We start from the raw sequence: 19,103 nt of genomic DNA on the forward strand, positions 1-19,103 counted from the left end.
ACACCCCGGGGGATTTGCTGGAACCCTCGGTAAGGGAATAGTGTCTCTTCCCTCACCCCAGCGACGCTCAATCCGGAGCGCAGCGGATTCGGTTATAACTTTGCTCGCCCCAGCCTCTCAACCCTGCACGCTGTGGGCGTCTAATAAAAGCGGTCTGCATCGCACTGACAAAAGCTCTCCCTTAAGCGGGCTGAACACTAGGCCCTCCTGGCACCACAGACCTCGGCGCCGCCACTCTGCTGCTTTGCCCGCTCCTTCCTCAAGTTCCTGCATGGGGCAGCAGGACACACCAGCCCAGACCGCCGCGCCCAGGCCGAACCCGGGCCTGGCGCCCCAGCGCCCGGGGCACCCTGCGCGCGCCTGCCCAGGCCCCGCCCTCCGGCCCCGCCCCGCCCTGCCCTCCGGTCCCGCCCCGCCCTGCCCTCCGGTCCCGCCCCCGTCGGTCCCGCCCCCCCGTCTCCTCCCCGCCCCCGGAGCCGACGAGTGGCGGCGGCGGCGGCCTCAAGACCCGGTTCCCTCAGACAAGAGGGCGGGTGGAGGAGGAAGCGGCCGAGCCCCGAGTCCTGCTCCGGCGCCGCCGAGCACCGCCCGCCTCAACCGACCGGCCCCGTCGGCTCCTGGGCCTTGCCGTGCCGAGAGGAGGGAAAGGCGGAGGCGGCTGCGTGGAGGCAGCGGGGGCGCGGGAGCGGGCGGAGGCGGCGCGGCCGGCCGCGGCTGCCGCTTTGTTGTGCGTCCCGGGCCGAGGAAGGAGAAGTGGGAGGAGGGGGGAGCTCGGCGTCCCGCTCCCTCCGCGGCTCATGGCGACGACGCTCGGCACATCCGGGACCCTCCGGCCGTGGCGGCCGCGGCGCCGGCTGCTCGGGCCCCAGCCCCGGCCGCTGTGGTGACTGCGCCGCGCCTCGCCGTCGCCCCCGCCCCGCCCGCCGCCCGCCGGCCCCGGGCCCCGCGCCGCGGCCGCAGCCCCGCCGCCGCCCCCGCCGCCGGGGACATGTCTAACCCCGGGGGCCGGAGGAACGGGCCCGTCAAGCTGCGCCTGACAGGTGAGGGGGTTGGGCGGGCGGCGGGAGTCGGGCCGGGGCGGCCGCGGGGTGGCCGAGCCGGTGGGGGGGTGCCTGTGGCCTTGAGAAGGGCCAGGGTCGCGATCAATGGTGAGTGGAGAGTCGGGAACGTGGGAAGGCCTAGTTCAGGGAGAGTAATTGCAAACCACTCTGCCTTGTTTGGAAATTCTTACAAAAGCCAAGGGTGACTCGGGGGTCTTTTGTTGGGGGGGGTGGTCCCCCGGTTGGAATTCCTGGCGGATTTGAGGTCGAAAAGCCTGGACCGAGAAGCACGGTTCTCTCCCGGGGTGTCGGGAAGCAGCCCTTGGGCTACTGCCCAGGTGGGGTCGTTGAGGGGATGAGGAGCTCCTGTGGCGGGGATTATTGAATCCGGCTGCTGACTGCGCGCAGTAAACACTCCTTAAAGATGGAGCGCTTAACGGGAGGGGGTGTGTGTGTGTGTGTGTTTGTGTTTGTGTGTTCCCTGGTTGTTAACTTGTTCGCCCACTTGTGCCCGCGTGCAGAACCTTCCCTCTCTGCTGCCAGCCACAGCAGCCGGTGCCACACACCTGAAACGTACGGCTTTGAGAGGGAAGGAGACTGAGGTTGACTTTTCCGGTGTGTCTGCCTGATCCGACGACTCGGGCTCATTGTACCCTCTGTGTTTTGGAAGTGTTTGATTGTAGGGTAGCGTGTTTGGGGTTGTTCCTTGTAGGCCGCAGAACATGTGTCTCACTGCTAACTCTAGACCTGCTTTAAAAACACATTTTTGGGGGTCCATTTCTAAGTATGTACTCAGACAGACTTTAAGCGAAGTTTTCTCTCTCTCCCCACTCTCCTCCCCTTCCCTTTTCTAAATGGAAAAGAATGTCTGGAGGGGTTGCTAGATAGCAGGCTTTTCTTACAAAGTGTTTAAGATTCCAAGTGCATGAAATCTTTAACGTTACAGGTACGTTTTGCTTACAGTGTGCCATTTTTGATATTCTTACATGGTCGTGTTACCTCATTATAAGGAAAAATTATTTGGGGTTTGAAAAGTGTAATGGAAACCAGTGTACTTATCCTAGTTTCAGTATTCATTCTTAATTATCCACGTTGATATTCAGATGTGTGGTGAGAAAGGTGACTTTCCTTAGAGAATCTGTGTGTGTATGCGTGTGTGGGTGCGCGTGTAAGAATAAACTGTAATTATGTTTGCCTCCACTAGACTTTGAGATTTATATGGACTAATTTTGTAATTGAATGCTTGTGTGTCACATCCCAGTCCACTGGCTGAACTTGCGAGATAAAAACTTGCAGTGAATTAGGTATTTGAGAATTTAGCCTGACTGTATGTTGGCTGCAGTTTTTAAAATATATTACTTTAATGACAGTTTTACTTTCCTTAGGGAAGATTGCAAAGACTCATTAACTGAGTGGTTCTTAATGGAAAACCTGGATTGGGAGATGCCTGTCTCCCCTACTTCCCCCCATTCAGTTTCCTTATTTTCTTACCAAGCAATGGAAACCTTTATAAGGGATCTTTGTTGCTTTAGAGTTTATCTACTCTATCTGGTCCTCTCTGGAGTCAGTCCTGTGTCAGTGATGGTGGAAAGAACCTGTGATTCCAGGTGTGCAAAAAGTATCAGAAGTAGGCTGGTGGCCACTTAATTCCTTCTAGGCTGTATACACAATAAGAACATGAGGGAGAAAACAGGGATTTTGATTTTCTGCAGATAAAATGAGTTTGAGGTTTTTAGTGTGACTCAACAGATCTTAAAGTGTTTATCTGTGGTTTCCTTACTGAATATGATACATTATAAAAATTCACGAGTAAAGTTAGGAGAAAAGATTACACTTATTCCCTATCCCTCCAAAAAAATACTGGACTAAATTTGTAGAGTGATTTTGTATTTTTAGATTTTTCTGAGGAATTTTAGATACACTGTGTCCCCTTAATTGTAAAAACAGTTTGAGATACTCTCAATTTCTTAAAACCATTGGGAATTTGTGTCTGTCATATTTTAAGAGAAAACTATTCAAATATTAAAAACATCGCCGTCTCCATTTTGGTTACGTATGGTGGATTCTCTTCTGTTTTGCCAGGAAAGTTAACATGTATTTTTTCATTTTTGTTCATTTACAGATTAGATGGTATAGATTTTAACACATAGATTTCAAGAGCTGGATTCAATTAGCAGCTTTTTAGGACATAAACATTAAAGAGTTAGATGGAAAAGATTGTTTTGACTGACTGGATAAATGACAGGGCTGTGTTTGATGTGCGTCCAGGAATTGGTCTGGAGCTGGTGCCCAACTTTTCAGTCCATCTTGAGAAGCCAAATAAAATATTTAACCTAGGCCTCGTTTTGTTTAAAAAAAAAAAGTTGATTCTTTGTTAAGACCTTAAGAAATGTTTGGCATACCTTTAGACTAAGTGTTTAACAGTTCATTTAGATTCGGGTTCCATAAGAGAGGAAAATTAAAGAAAAAAAAACCAGATCCTGTAGTGATTTTTTATTTGGTTTACAATACACTTGGGCTGTAAGATGATTTAAAGTAATTGTTCTTTGCTTTAAGTTAATACCATACTAGTATTTTAAATTTATAGATGGTCTTTGATTCCCAGGTACCTTATGAATTGTAGTTACTCAATTATATCCTTAATGTAGAGTTGCCCCTTTACTGAAAGACGTAAACAACTCTTGCATGGTGTCTGTCTGTCACACACATACATACACACACACACTCTCATACACACACTCTCACACATACATACAAACTGAAGGAGAAATATTTGAACCATGAGATCTCTGCCCACAACAGATATTAAACTTTTCCACATGTTATTCCTGAGACCACAGTCAGCTAGCAAACTGTTTAGTATTTGTTGATGCAAATAAGGAAGGGCTAATTTAATCCCCAATTTGAGATTCCTCAGGTCATTGGTGGTTAAAATCTGATTTGGTCCGTCAAACTACTTCTATTTTTTATGACACATTAACACTTGATCATTAAAATGGGCTGTATGGTAAAGCTATCAATTTCAACTAGTATTTGTAGAGCAAATTGATTATAAAATGTAAAGTTTGTATACATTATACTTATGAATAGGCTTTTCTTATGATGGTTTGGATAGAAGATATTCTTTGATGGTAAAAAAAATTGGGGGTAATTTTTTATATTACTGTTTTTGAAAACCAAAGACTGGAAAAAGCAGTATAATTTCTAATATTTAAAATTCTTAGATATGGAGAAATAACAGATTACTTCTCCAGAACATTTATTGCAGAACTTTTTGTAATTTAAATGTTTTCGTACAGTGCTTCTCATGTTATTAATTTATAAAACCCTAAGCAGTAATGAGGTTAACCTTGTCTATAGCTAAAGGAAAATTACCTTTAAAAGTCTCACTTTAGATATGCTGGTATCTTAGTATTGTTTTACTGCATATTTTATTGATGCAAGCCTTTAAAAATTACAACTTGATTATACCTCGCAGTTTTCTAAGTGGGAGTGTGCCTGTATACCATAATGACTTGTTCTAGGGGTGTTAGTGATTTGAATGTCCCCAGCTCATTTTTTTTTTCTTGGTTTCTGAGGAGGAAGCCAATGTGGCTTAGCTCCTTCCTTTTCTCTTAAGTTTCTCTCTTCTAGTCTAACCTTCAGGCAGGGGGCTGAACCTGCCTAGGTGCTTCATGTAGTTTGGTTTTCATTGGTGAGTAAAGAGAGAGTGTGTGTGTGTGCTTAATCATGGATTCTACTTTTTTCCTGTTGGTTGAACTGTAACTATCACAACATACTAACATGTCATTTATTTAGCATGTAATTTAGCATATTTAGTATATAACTCAAGGTTTCAAGGTAAATGAAGATCCATGCTTTAGCCATGCAAGGTTTTAATTTTAGCTATTTTTGATGTCTTTTAAAGATTTTGAAGGCTTTTAAAGATGTAATATGCCCTACTCCTTTCAAATAGACCATACTTAACAGAACTTAATGTTTTATTTATGATTCAGTATCATTATGAATATAAGTTATTGTGCTGTTGTAATGTGTAGTACAAGGATATCATCATGGTATGTAGAGAGAACCGTTTGACTCTGGCTGTATGGTGACATGTTTAACCCTGTTCTTACTGCTTTTTCTCTCTTTGCCTTTCTTTTTGTTTACTGTTACTTTCTTTGCTCTAAGAAAGCTGAACCCTTGAAATATACTGTTGTAATCAACATTGTTAGGTGTTTCTGTATGAGGGACATGTACTGAATGCTTATTAAGTGCCAGACACTGTATTAAGTTTACATCTGTTATTACTTTTAATTATCATAATAACTTTAAGAGGTAGGAGAAACTCGGAGAGGTTAGGTACATGTCAGAACTCAAGTTGTCTGTCTAGAAAGCCTGTTACAAACTTACAGGATTTTGTGTGGAAAATAAAATAATTTCACTTATTTGGAATTACCCTTGTCCCCTGAGATACTTGCTTATCTCTTAAGGCTCAGCTCAAGGTACCCTTATCCACAGATCTTTCCTTGACCTGTGTTGACCTTTCCTCTGTGACTAAGAGGCTCTTCCTCTAGCATCAGACCTAACTCAATGAAGGGCATTTGTTGTCTATGCTGTAAGCTCCATGAAGGCAGAATCCTGTTTCAGCATGCATTAAGAGCCTTTTGGAATTTTATTTTGAACGAATGCTGGAGACATAGAAGTAATTCTGTGTAGTTTTATACGTGTTTTTTATGGCTGATGCACTGGGTGTGAGTGGCAAGAGGTGAGGCTTGTAGACAGGGACCAACCCATTTTAGGACCTTGTTATATTTTGTCAAGAAGTTTGATTTTTTTTTTTTTTTTTAAGGTAGTGGGAACCATTGAAGGATTTTAAGCTTCGATATATTTGATGTTTAGAAAGGTTAATCTTTGGGCAATAGGAAGGATGGACTGGAATGGGAACCACGAAGACTGATTTTAGGATAACCAGTTAAGAGAATGCTATACAACAACCATTGTTCATATTTTTTTCTTGTTTTAACTTTTATTTCCAAATTCTGTTATTATAGATAATTTGTAAACACCTTGGTATGGATAATTTTTTCTTTTTTAAGGGATTATTTTCTTAGGAAATTTCCATAGAGAGAGTGCTGTTGCATTAAAGGGTGTGGATCTTTTTAGGTTCTTGATTAATTTTTCGTCAGACTGTTTCCTAAAAGAATTGTGCCTGTTTAGAGCAGCATTGAATAAATGTGTCCCTCTTAATATTCTATTACAAGAATTGGCTCTTGTTTTTTAAAATGTTCGCTAACTTCATGGCATATAGTATTTAACATTTTCTTGTGAAGTTGAATATTTTCCTGTCTGTTTACTAATTATATTTCTCTTTGTTGCCTTGTTTGGTCTTGTCCTAGTTACCACTTAGGCCATTTGTGTTTTTCTTAGTGATCTGCCTGAGAATTTAAAAAGATACTAATCTTTTGTCATATTTGTTACAGACGTTTATCCCAGTCTGTTATTTGACTTTTAATTTTGATCATTTTTGGAAGAAAAATGATTTTGAATAAATTTGTTACTTTAGGAGTCAAATTTGTCCAACTTTTCCTTTGTTTTTCCTATCATTTCTATACTTAGGAAAACCCTTTTCTTCAAGAGGCTTAGTAAATATTTAAGTACATTTTATTTTAGTGTTTTTAAAAATGGTTTAGGAAGATGTTTCCCCCCAAATTGCTACTCAGTCATCACATCATTATTTATTGATCAATTTTTCCTTTCCATAGTGGTGTGATATCTTTTTAGTTATGTTAACAAATTAGTTATAACAATCAGATTATCTCTTGTTCAGTGCCATACTCTTCATTATTGTAGCTTTATAATTTAGTTTAATATTCTCATTGTGTTAGAAATATTTTTTTGCTGTTTTTACTTATTTGCTCTTACATGTGAATATTAAAATTGTTAAATTTAAAAAGAAATTTCATTGGGATTGTAATTAGAATGCATTAATTTGGGAAAAGGAGACATTTAAGCATATTTAGTTTTCCCACCTAGGAACATGTTATGTTTTTACGTTTATTTAAGCTTTTGTTCATATTGTTTAGGATAGTTTAATAGTTTTCTTCCTATGTTTTAATGTAATTCCAGCTAATTTATATTTGTGGCATATCCATTGTATTTTCTAACCTTAGTTATTGGCTTGTATTTAGGATTGCAGTCATATCTATTTTTGCTTGATTAGAGCAACTGTGCTGAACACTAAGCCTACTAATATTTCACTAATGCTAGTTTTCCAGGTATCAGTATTTGGCATTTTTTACAGTTGAATGCTGACATTAAAAATTTTTTTTCTTTTGTATTTTTCCACTAATACATAATTAATTGAACAAAGTGAAGAATTTTATGTTTGTTTTAGAATCGTATCTAAAGGCATTGACTTTTTAAAAACCGCATTTGATATGAATTAAGAAATATCAACATGTGTCTTAAGTTTGGCATTTGGTTTCTTACTAAAAATTGACAGCAGACATAAAACTTAGTTTAAAATAAATCCTGATTTTAGGTAGGAATTCCTACATAGATGATTGCACAAATGGCATTTCTTTCTTTCCCAAAAGTTTCCTCCTGCCTCTTCACAGCCAGTCTCCTCATATCCCCAGTCCTTGACAACCACTGATTTACTTTCTGTTGCAATAGTTTTACCTTTTCTAGAATTTTATGTAAATGGGATCATGCAGTATGTAGTCTTCTGAGTCAGGCTTCTTTTCACTTAGAATAGCGCTTTTGAGGTCCATCCATGTTGTGTATCAGTTGTTTGTTCCTTTTATTCCTGAGGAATATTGCATTGTACACATGTACCCCATTTTGTTTATCCATTCACAAATATCCACAGACATTAGTTTCCAGTTTTTTGCCATTATTTGTAAAGCTGCTATGAACATTTGGGTACACCTCTCTTTGTGAACAAGTTTTTATTTCTTTTGGGTAAATGTTTAGGATTGTTGGATCATATGGCAGATATGTGTTTAACTTAAAAAAAAACAACTGCTAAACTGTTTTTCAAAGTTGTACCATTTTGTATTTCTACCAGTGGTGTCTGAGAGTTCCAGTTGCTCCGAATCCTAGCCAACACTTCAGCACTTGCTGTTGTCAGTCTTTGATTTTAGCCATTCTAATTGGTGTGTAGAGATTACTTCAGTGTAGCTTTAATTTTAATTCCCTTTGACCTACAGTGTTAAGCATCTTTTAATGGACTTATTTATCATCTGTGTCTCTTTGGTGAATATCTGTTCAAATCTTTTGCTCATAGTTTTAAAATTGGGTTGTTTTCTTATTATTGAGCTTTGAGAATTCTTTTTGTATTCTGGATACAAGTCCTTTATCAGATATGTGTTTTGCAAATATTTTCTCCTAATCTGTGGCATTTTCCCCCCCTCAATAGTGTCTCAAAGAGCAGAAGTTTTGAATTTTGATTAAGCCCTGTTTATCAATTTTTTTCTTTATGGTTCATGCTTTTTATGTCCTATATAAGAAATCTTTTCCTAATCCACAGTTCTAAAAATTTTCTATGTTTTCTTCTGCAATATTTATAATATTAGCACTTACATTTTGGTGTAGGATCCTCCTAAATTTAACTTTTTAAAAATTTGCTGTGAGAAATAAGGGTCAGGTTCTTTTTGTTTTCATACGGATATCTGATTTTCCTAGCACCATTTGTTAAAATGCTTTTGTTTCCTCCGTTGAGTTGTCTTGGCACCTTGGCTAAAAATCAGTTGACAACATACATGTTCTATTTCTGGACTCTATTCTGTTCCTTTCATCTATAATTCTTTTCTTTGTAAGTTTATTATTTATAATTCACACTTTCCTATTACTGTAGTTTTAACTTAAGTCTTCTGATTTCAAACATTGATTGAACTTTTCATAAACATTTTGATAGTTTAATAAGCATAATTGAGTCTTTAATTTAGGACCCCATAATACTTTAGGATCTTGTAATGCTTTAGAGCAGCGGTCCCCAACCTTTTTGCCACCAGGGACTGGTTTCGTGGAAGACAGTTTTTCCATGGATGGGCAGGGGATGGTTGAGGCTGTAATGTGAGCGATGGGGAGTGGCAGATGAAGCTTTGCTTGCTAGCCTGCTGCTCACCTCCTGCTGTGCCGCCCAGTTCCTAACAGGCAACAGACCGTTAGCAGTCCGTGGCCTGGGGGTTGGGAACCCCTGCTTTAGAGCCTATTTCATTTGTTTAGTCAACAAATATTTATCAATTTCTTGCCATATGTCAGACATTGATTTTTTTTAATTCTATAGTACCACGAATGGAGATATAAGAAATCAGAATAAACCTAGGTTGGGCTCAATATTTTTCTTTTCAGCATTTTTATTATGAATCTTTAAAAAGTTTATTATTATTTTTGTCTCTTACTGATGAAAGCAGATTACAATAAGCATGACTTAACAAAGTTTGCTGTTTACCAGCTATCAGCCCCCTCAACTCGTTTTTGGAAAAAGATGGGATTAAAAAAAATAAACATATCTAAAATTTGGCAATAGAAAAGAAAGGATATAATTGTTTTGTCAAATGTGGGTTGGATTATGGTTTTTTTATTTTATTTTTTATTTTTTTAATTTAACTTTTTAAAAAATTAATTAATCACTTAATTTGGTTGTGCCGGGTCTTAGTTGCGGCAGGTGGGCTCCTTAGTTGTGGCTCGCTGGCTCCTTAGTTGCAGCATGTGGGCGCCTTAGTTGTGGCATGCATGAACTCTTAGTTGCAGCATACATGTGGGATCTAATTCCCTGACCAGGTATCAGACCCAGGCCCCCTGCATTGGGATGGCAGAGGCTTACCCACTGTGCCACCAGCGAAGTCCCGATGGTTCTCTTAAACTTATATTTTATATTATGAGCATTTTTTCCTGTAAGACAAAAGAAAGGAAGAAACTTAATTTTTAATTGAGGTATAGTTGATTACAATGTTGTGTTAATTTCTGCTGTACAGCAAAGTGATTCAGTTATACATATATATACATTCTTTTTTTAAATATTCTTTTCCTTTATGGTTTGTCATAGGATACAGAATATAGTTCTCTGTGCTGTACAGTAGGACCTTGTTGTTTATTCATTCCATATATAATAGCTTACATCTGCTAACTCCAACCTCCCACTCCACCCCTCCCTCAACCCCCTCCCCCTTGGCAACCACAAGTCTGTTCTCTATGTCCCTGAGTCTGTTTCTGTTTGGTAGATACGTTCATTTGTGTCACATTTAAAAAAAATTAATTAATTTATTTTTGTCTGCGTTGGGTTTTCGTTGCTGTGCGTGGGCTTTCTCTGGTTGCAGCGAGTGAGGCTGCTCTTCGTTGCAGTGCATGGGCTTCTCATAGCGGTGGCTTCTCTTGTTGTGGAGCACGGACTCTAGGCGCACGGGCTTCAGTAGTTCTGGCACTCGGGCTCAGCAGTTGTGGCTTTCGGGCTCTAGAGCGCAGGATCAGTAGTTGTGGCACACGGGCTTAGTTGCTCTGCGGCACGTGGGATCTTCCTGGACCAGGGCTCAAACCCATGTCTCCTGCCTTGGCAGGCGGATTCTTAACCACTGGGCCACCAGGGAAGTCCTGTGTCACATTTTAGATTCTATATATAAGTGACATTATATGGTATTTGTCTTTCTCTTTCTGACTTACTGATAATCTCTAGGTCCATCCATGTTGCTGCAAATGGCATTATTTCATTATTTTTTAATGGCTGAGTAGTATTCCATGGTATATATGTACCACATCTTTGTCCATTCATCTGTTGATGGATATTTAGGTTGTCTCCATGTCTTGGCTATTGTGAATAGTGCTGCTATGAACCCTGGGGTGCATGTATCTTTTTTGGATTAGAGTTTTGTCTGGGTATATGCCCAGGAGTGGAATTGCTAGATCATATGGCAACTCTATTTTTAGTTTTTTGAGGAACCTCCATACTGTTTTCCATAGTGGCTGCACCAATTTACATTTCCACTAACAGCGTAGGAGGGTTCTCTTTTCCTCCACATCCTTTCCAGCATTTGTTATTTGTAGAGTTTTTAACGATGACCATTCTGACTGATGTGAGGTGGTACCTCATTGTAGTTTTGATTTGCATTTCTCTAATAATTAGCGATGTTGAGCATCTTTTCATGTGCCTGTTGGCCATCTGTATGTGGAAAAAGCTTAATTTTATTAAAATCTAAGACGACTTTTTTATTTGACCCCACAGTGCATTCCTGGGAACTGTCACAAAGCAGACATATGTAATATAGACCTATTTACTGTTATTGTTGGAGGCAGTTGGGATGTTGTAGAAAGAGTATAGAACTTGGAGGCAGAAAATTTGGGTTCATATCCTAGTTATGCCACTGATAAGCTTTGTGCCTTTAAGCGAGTCACTTATTTTCTTGGTGCCTATGCTTTCAGTTATAAATGCATGTTTAAAATGACAGTGTTATTTATTTTAGGATCCTGCTAGATAAGAAATAATGTGTGTGAAAAATACTATTCAAGCTGTAAAGTATTATGTTAATGTATTTTGAAATTTTTGATCAAAGATTGTGTTTTATTTTTTAATTAATTTTTATTGGAGTATAGTTGATTTACAATGTTGTGTTAGTTTCTGCTGTACAGCAAAGTGAATCAGTTATACATATATCCATTCTTTTTTAGATTCTTTCCCCATATATAGGTCATTACAGAGTATTGAATAGAGTTCCCTGAGTTATACAGTAGGTTCTTATAAGTTATCTGTTTTATATGTAGTGGTGTACAAAGATTGTGGTTTTTTTTAAAACATCTTTATTGGAGTATAAATGCTTTACAATAGTGTGTTAGTTTCTGCTGTATAACAAAGTGAATCAGCTATACATATACGTATACCCCCATATCCCCTCCCTCTTGCGTCTCCCTCCCACCCTCCCTATCCCACCCCTCTAGGTGGTCACAAAGCACTGAGCTGATCTCCCTGTGCTATGAGGCTGCTTCCCACTAGCTATCTTGCATTTAGTAGTGTATATATGTCAGTGTTACTCTCTCACTTTGTCCCAGCTTACCCTTCCCCCTCCCCGTGTCCTCAAGTCCATTCTCTACGTCTGCGTCTTTATTCCTGTCCTGGCCCTAGGTTCATCAGAACCATTTTTTTTTTTAGATTCCGTATATATGTGTTAGCATATGGTATATATTTTTCTTTTTCTGACTTCACTCTGTATGACAGACTCTAGGTCCATCCACCTCACTACAAATAACTCAGTTTTGTTAAAGATTGTGTTTTAAATAAAGTAGTCATAACCGATTATATGCTGTTTTATAGGAGCAAGTGCAACATTAATAATGATTAATATAGGTATTGATTTAAATGAAATCATGTCTTATAAAATAGGCATAAATGTTTTGTACACCTTGGGGTACCAGTGTGTTGAAGGAATTCATATAGTTAAATTAGCTATTGTTATAATTTTAAAAAAATATTTAATTTATTTGGTTTTGCCGGGTCTTAGTTGCGGCACGCGGGATCTTTAGTTGAGGCATGTGGGCTCTTTAGTTGTGGCACGTAAACTCTTAGTTGTGGTGTGCACGTGAGATCTAGTTCCCTGACCAGGGATTGAGCCCGGGTCCCCTGCATTGGGAACGTGGAGTCTTACTCACTAGACCACCAGAGAAGTCCCTAAATTAGCTATTGTTATAATTTTTATCTTTAAATGATATAGCAAACATTTAGACAGTTAATTGTATTCTCCCTCAACCCCTCTATCCAGTTTTGGTAAGAAGTGGAAGAGCTTTGGAGAGTATTTGAATGGCTCAGGATTTTGGAGATGGGAGAACTGTTTGGATCCAAGTCTTCAATGACTTTTTGCTGGTACTTTCAAAAATAGCCTGTAGTTTCATCTGTTGCCAGTAGATGGAGATATTTCTGCACAGGTAGATGTCAACAGTGAGTAAAGACTTGTAAAACAGAAACCGAGAGTGTAAATAAGAGTTCTTGAAATAGAGTTGGAGAATTAGAAACTATCAAAGGTGATGCTGGCTTCTAATGCACATCCATACTTTAGGATAAACTTTCTTATATAAACTCTATGTTACATGTACAGGAGCAATACAAAAATTATTTTTGTTATATTAGAATTGCAGGGGCTTCCCTGGTGGTGCAGTGGTTGAGAGTCTGCCTGCCAATGCAGGGGACACGGGTTCGAGCCCTGGTCTGGGAAGATCCCACATGCCGCGGAGCAACTAGGCCCGTGAGCCACAATTGCTGAGCCTGTGCGTCTGGAGCCTGTGCTCCGCAACAAGAGAGGCCGCAATAGTGAGAGGCCCGCGCACTGCGATGAGGCGTGGCCCCCGCTTGCCGCAACTAGAGAAAGCCCTTGCACAGAAACTAAGACCCAACACAGCCAAAAATAAATAAGTTTAATTAAAAAAAAAAAAAAAAAAGAGGCGGTTAGGTCATTTAAAAAAAAAAAAAAAGAATTGCAAACATTGGTAGTTTATTCAACTTTTTTTTGTGTGTGATCTTATGTCGTCAGGCTTTAAATACAACTTTCTCTAGTGAAGTAGAACACTTAATTGCTTGGTCAGATTATTCAGAATCATATAAATTTAATACTATAAATAAGGTTGAAAGAGCTTTCTTAAAAAAAATTGAATTTTGTAAAGGAAGAAGAATGAAGAAAAAATATTTTTAAAGATTCTTCTGTCTTTTTAAAGTAAAATAGTATTTGACACATTCAAAATACCATGTCTAACACAGTACTTGGTACATAGTATATCTTCAGTAAATATTTGTGAATTAAAGAATGATTCATGAAATTGAAAAAAGCTTACATGGTTTAAGAGGACCTCATTTGAAACAGATAATAGAATCTCTCTTTGTGACATTATTACTGAATTAACTGATGTTTGTACCTTAGTAATTTTGACAATGTTAAGTTATAAAGATAGAGAACCAAAGTATTCATTAAAGTTAATATTTGACTTGATGGCTAGAACTCTTTTACCATACTCTGCAAAATTTACTTTTCAACAAAGTGAAGATCAGTCTGATAGTCACTGCAAAAAGATCTACTTTTGCACTGTCACCTAAGAAATTCACATATATAACTTGTCTGTCACTGTTAGGAAGAAAATTAATATTTTTTCAGAGCTCTATAGTTTTAACTTGTTCTCATTTGTTATCTAATTTAATTACTGTTGAGATCCTGACTTTACAAGTATTCTAAACCAGTGAAGGCGAAATATAATCTTTTATCTGATGAAATTTTTTTCTTGAATCTTATGAAGAGAATAGCAACTGATTTTTTTGAGGGAACAATTGGTACAATTATTCAAATTCCATAGAAATTAGGCTAGTTGTACCAGAAATCTTTTGTAATAATAAAATATGAATCCTTGTACATTTTAGTTTTCTATTTCCTAGTTGTTTTGAGTTTTTCTTATTTTACATAGGTAGGAAAACTTAGGTAGTAAACCAGTCTTTTTCTTACTTTAAAATAGGGTTGGTGATGATATTTCAAGTTTCTTCTGATTTCCAGTTTGGTTATCTCAAGTCTTTTTTCTCTAACTAGAAAGAGGACTTGGAATGGTGGTGAAATATTTACATATTCAGTGATCATTTGTTGAGAGTCTTAACATGCACCTTAGCCTGAGGTGTAAGTTCTGGGATTTCAAGAAGAGATTTGGATCCCGATCTTGCTTTCAGGGAACCTACAGTGTGAACAAGTAGAGACAAGACTTGATGGATGAAATAACTGAACAGTCAGTGCTAGAGTTAGTGATACATACAATGAGGGTGAAATAAAAGAATGAAAGCCCATGGATATTTTTAAGGGAGCTCAATTTTCAGATTCTAAAGTTGATCAGTTTTTCATATTTTCTTCCTTTCACTTTACAAAAGAAAGGCACATCTCTAGGCCGTCCCAAATAGTACATTGTCCTGGGGTAAGAGGTCTTCCAGGGCACCTAAGAGACAAATTAGAATATTGATGAGGTTATCGAGAAGGCAGTGACTCCAATGACTAACATCTTTTCACAAGTCACGTGGTTTCAACCCTTCAATTTCAACAAAATTAGGGACCCGATCAAGTTGTTAGTTGATCATTAAAAATAATTTTCATAAAAATAAGTTTTCTTAGCACTTACATTTATAAAAATGAGAAATAGGAATAAAATATTTTCAATAAACATTCATTGATAGACACATGAACGAATTGAAAATAAGATAACCTCATCCATGTCATGAAGAGATACATTTCCAATTCTTCTTTTCCTCGTCCTGTTCCCCCTTTTTGAGTTTGGTTTGTTCTAATCAGGATGCAGGAAAGGTCTACACATTGTTTTTTTTTTTTTTTTTTTTTTTTTAAGACCTTGAGCTCTTAGCGGTCTTCTCTCTCCTAGGGGCATTTGCTTTATTTTATTTTATTTTTATTTTATTTATTTATTTATTTATTTTTGGCTGTGTTGGGTCTTCGTTTCTGTGCGAGGGCTTTCTCTAGTTGCGGCGAGCGGGGGCCACTCTTCATCGCGGTGCGCGGGCCTCTCACTGTCGTGGCCTCTCTTGTTGCGGAGCACAGGCTCCAGACACGCAGGCTCAGTAGTTGTGGCTCACGGGCCTAGTTGCTCCGCGGCATGTGGGATCTTCCCAGACCAGGGCTCGAACCCATGTCCCCTGCATTTGCAGGCAGATTCTCAACCACTGCGCCACCAGGGAAGCCCCTACACATTGTATTTTGTTGGTATGTCTGAAGTTTTTTTTAAAGTATAGGCCCATTGCCCCCCCGCCCACCTTTGTTCTTTGAATTTTCTTTGAATTTACTTATTACAGAAACCGGATCTGTTAAATACCTTAATCTAAAAACTCTTTATGATTTGGTTCTAGCATTGTTTCCCATCATGCCTGTGTCCCATCATATGCCTGTTACACCACTCTGAATTCCTCACTCTTTACTATTCTTTTCACATTTTCTTTTATCTCCCAAGTTTTTGATGGTGCTGTTTACTTAGACTCTGTTACAATACTTTCTTCCTTACCTAGCCACCCTGCCCAATCTACTCGGGCTATTAAGACAGCTGAAGCATTTTCTCCTCTGAGAAGTCTTCCCAGACTTCCCCAGGCTGAGTTAAGTGCCCCTGTCTTAACAGTTAGGGTCCTGATAGAAACAGATAACATTCTCACAAAAGGTGAAAGAGAATGTCGTTAGGGGACTACTTAGAATGAATGGGCAGGGTTAAGGGAATCCAATTAGGAATGGTGTAGCACCTAGGGACTAGCAATGTTAGGAAGTTGCATCATCTTTGGGCAAGAAAGGGAAAGGGAGCGAGTAGTCATGGGAACGCAGAGAGACCCTTGCTGTTGCTTCTCATTTACTGAACCCAATTTGAGGCTGGAGGGTAAGGGAGCCCAGTTCCTGTAGTCCATTACGTCAGCCTCCTAGGACACCAAGTGCTGGTTAAAGGATGGAGAATGATCTGAAGGAGCAAATAGAAATATCCAAAACACCCTCATTTATATTCCTGCAATACGTTAGAATACTTCGTTGTATCATTTATTATATTGACTTAAAATTCATTGGTTGTATTGATGTTTTCCCCATAGCACTGTGAACTCCTCTGTAGCTATGAACTAGCTCTTACTCATATTTGCCTACCCACAGTGCTCATTAGATACTTAATTAAATGAATAAAAGTTTAAAAAAGAGATGAATGAGATACATAATTTAAAAGGGCTGTTCTACTTAGTGGTAATGTGTGGTGATTCTTAGTTCAAAAGACTAAATCTAATAATTTTTGCTTTGTTTGGCAGTTTTGATGCTTTTGCAATAATTGACTCACTCTTTTGGTTGAAGAAAGGCCAGGGATTAATTTAGGCCATAATAGATAACTTCTGTATTTAGAAGGATTATAATGCAAGACTGATTTGGCTGAGCTCAGTGGCATGGTAAATATATTTATGCACTTCCTTTTGCTATGGGTGAATCATGATGCAGGGAAAGAATCTGTAGAGGCTATAAGGCCATAAAATTAGATTGATTTCAGGAAGAGTGTGCCTTACTTACTATTATTAGACTTTCTCTGGGTTATTACATAGCTTTTTCAAATCTCTTAAATAAATGAAAGCTGGTCTTGGGACTTCCCTGGTGGTCCAGTGGCTAGAACTCCACACTCCCAATGCAGGGGCTGGGTTCAATCCCTGGTCAGGAAACTAGACCCCACATGTCGCAACTAAGAGTTCGCATGCCACAACTAAAGACCCTGCATGCCACAATGAAGATCCTGTGTGCTGCAAAGACCCAGCGCAGCCAAATAAATAAATACATAAGTAAATACTAAAAAATAAAAAAAATAAATGAAAGCTGGTCTCTATATGGAAAAATGCACCCTTATTGCTAGCCAAATTCTTCCCCTCCCCCCAATAAGTTGAACTAATGATCATATATTTGCTATAAAAGCTTGTTAGAATTGCTGTATAAAAAATTACTCCAAAACTTAAAGGCCTAAAACACAAACAATAATTTTATTATCTCTCGTGATTTCTGTGGGTTAGGAGTTTGGAAAGGGCTCTGCTGGTTTTTTAAAAAAAATTTTTTAAGTTAATTAATTTATTTTTGTCTGCATCGGGTCTTAGTTGCGGCACACGGGATCATCGTTGCGGCACGTGGGTTCTTCATTGTGGTGCACGGGCTTCTCTCTAGTTGTGGCGCCCAGGCTCCAGAGTGTGTGGGCTTTGTAGTTGCAGCACGCGGGCTTAGTAGTTGCGGTGCGTGGGCTTAGTTGCCCCACGACATGTGGGATCTTAGTTCCTGGACCAGGGATCAAACCCGTGTCCCCTGCATTGGAAGGTGGATTCTTAACGACTGGGCCACCAGGAAAGTCCCTGCTGGCTGGTTTTGGCTCAGGGTCTGTCGTGTATTTTATTCAGATGATGGCTGGAGTTGGAATAGCTGGGGGCTGGCCAGGCATTTCTCTCTCTTCAGGTCATCTGCGAGCCTCTCCATGTGATTTCACTGCAGGAGCTAGTTTATGGCAGCCCCAGGGCAGTTACACTGCTAATATGACTGGCTCAGGGTACCAGCAGGAATTGTCAGGAAACAAGGCGAAAGCTGCATCTCCTTTTCTGACTCAGCCTAGAAAGTCCTTGTTGCATTTTATTGGTTACAGGCAAGTTACTTAAAAGTTCTTCTAGATTCAAGGGGAAAGAACATAGATTGCATCTCTTGATGAAAAAAGTGGCAAAGAATTTGCAGCCATTTAAAAAACTGTCATAGGTGACGGTGGCAGCTACCACTGCTACTTCTTTTGTTTTTTTGGTTGGACTCCATGCTCTTTGGTATCCTAATCTAATGCATACTGTTTTCCAGCTTTTGTAATTGAGTTATTTTATGTTCTGCCTTTGAAGTTTCCAGGAATTTTATTACAGAGAACTTAACAAAAGAAATTTTCAACAGTTTCTAGAAGAGTTATGATAATATGTTATTAAAATCCGTAAGTTATTTTGGTAAAGGATAAAAAAGATACTCAATGGAAACAGAAGCAGACTGGTAAAAAGAAAGAAGGCAGATAAATACTATTTGAATAAAATAATTTATGCAAGTATGTGAATTAAATTCTTTAATTCTCTGGAATGAGTTTTATATTGAAAAAATATTATAATTCAGGGCTAATAATCAGCGTTTTAGTGCTCCCCCATCAGGTCTGCATTGTTTTTCTTTAACCCTTTTATAATCTGTTCCCCATGGAGCAGTTTCATAAATTGAAAATGAAAATGTAAATTGGATAATTTTACTCGCCTGCTTCAAACCCTCCAGTGGCTTTCCATTATACTTGAATGAAATAGACATTATTTGTACAAGATCCTGTACAATCTGGCCCTGTCTTTCCTTGGCTCATTTTGCTTTAGTAACTTTAATTGTGTTTTGATTTCTTGAAAAAAGGTCAATCTTTTTCCCACCTGAAGGCCCCCCCCCCTTTTGTTGCCAGGGTCTTCTTTCTCTACTTATTATTTTTTCTGTGTCAGTTTATCATTTCAAAGAGTTCCTAAATACTCTGTCTAAAGTAGCTTCTACTTTCATTATTCTCCATCATAGTGTCTTGTTAACT

At 39.1% G+C, this 19,103-nt stretch overlaps 1 protein-coding gene across 2 annotated transcripts in view; it reads left to right on the top strand.

Annotated features, from left to right (window-relative positions):
* Nucleotides 1–469: 469 nt before the first annotated feature.
* Nucleotides 470–19,103, top strand: part of SMURF2 (SMAD specific E3 ubiquitin protein ligase 2) — a 118,465-nt gene continuing 99,831 nt past the window's right edge. For both annotated transcript variants that reach the window (XM_082442043.1, XM_082442044.1), the window contains exon 1: nt 470–1,040. In XM_082442043.1, coding sequence (XP_082298169.1) covers nt 989–1,040 — 52 coding nt within the window. In that variant the 5' untranslated portion in view covers nt 470–988. The remainder of the gene's footprint in view (nt 1,041–19,103) is intronic.

Source organism: Balaenoptera physalus (assembly GCF_965194825.1).
Source record: "Balaenoptera physalus genome assembly, chromosome: 20".
Classification (NCBI taxonomy): Eukaryota; Metazoa; Chordata; class Mammalia; order Artiodactyla; family Balaenopteridae; genus Balaenoptera; species Balaenoptera physalus.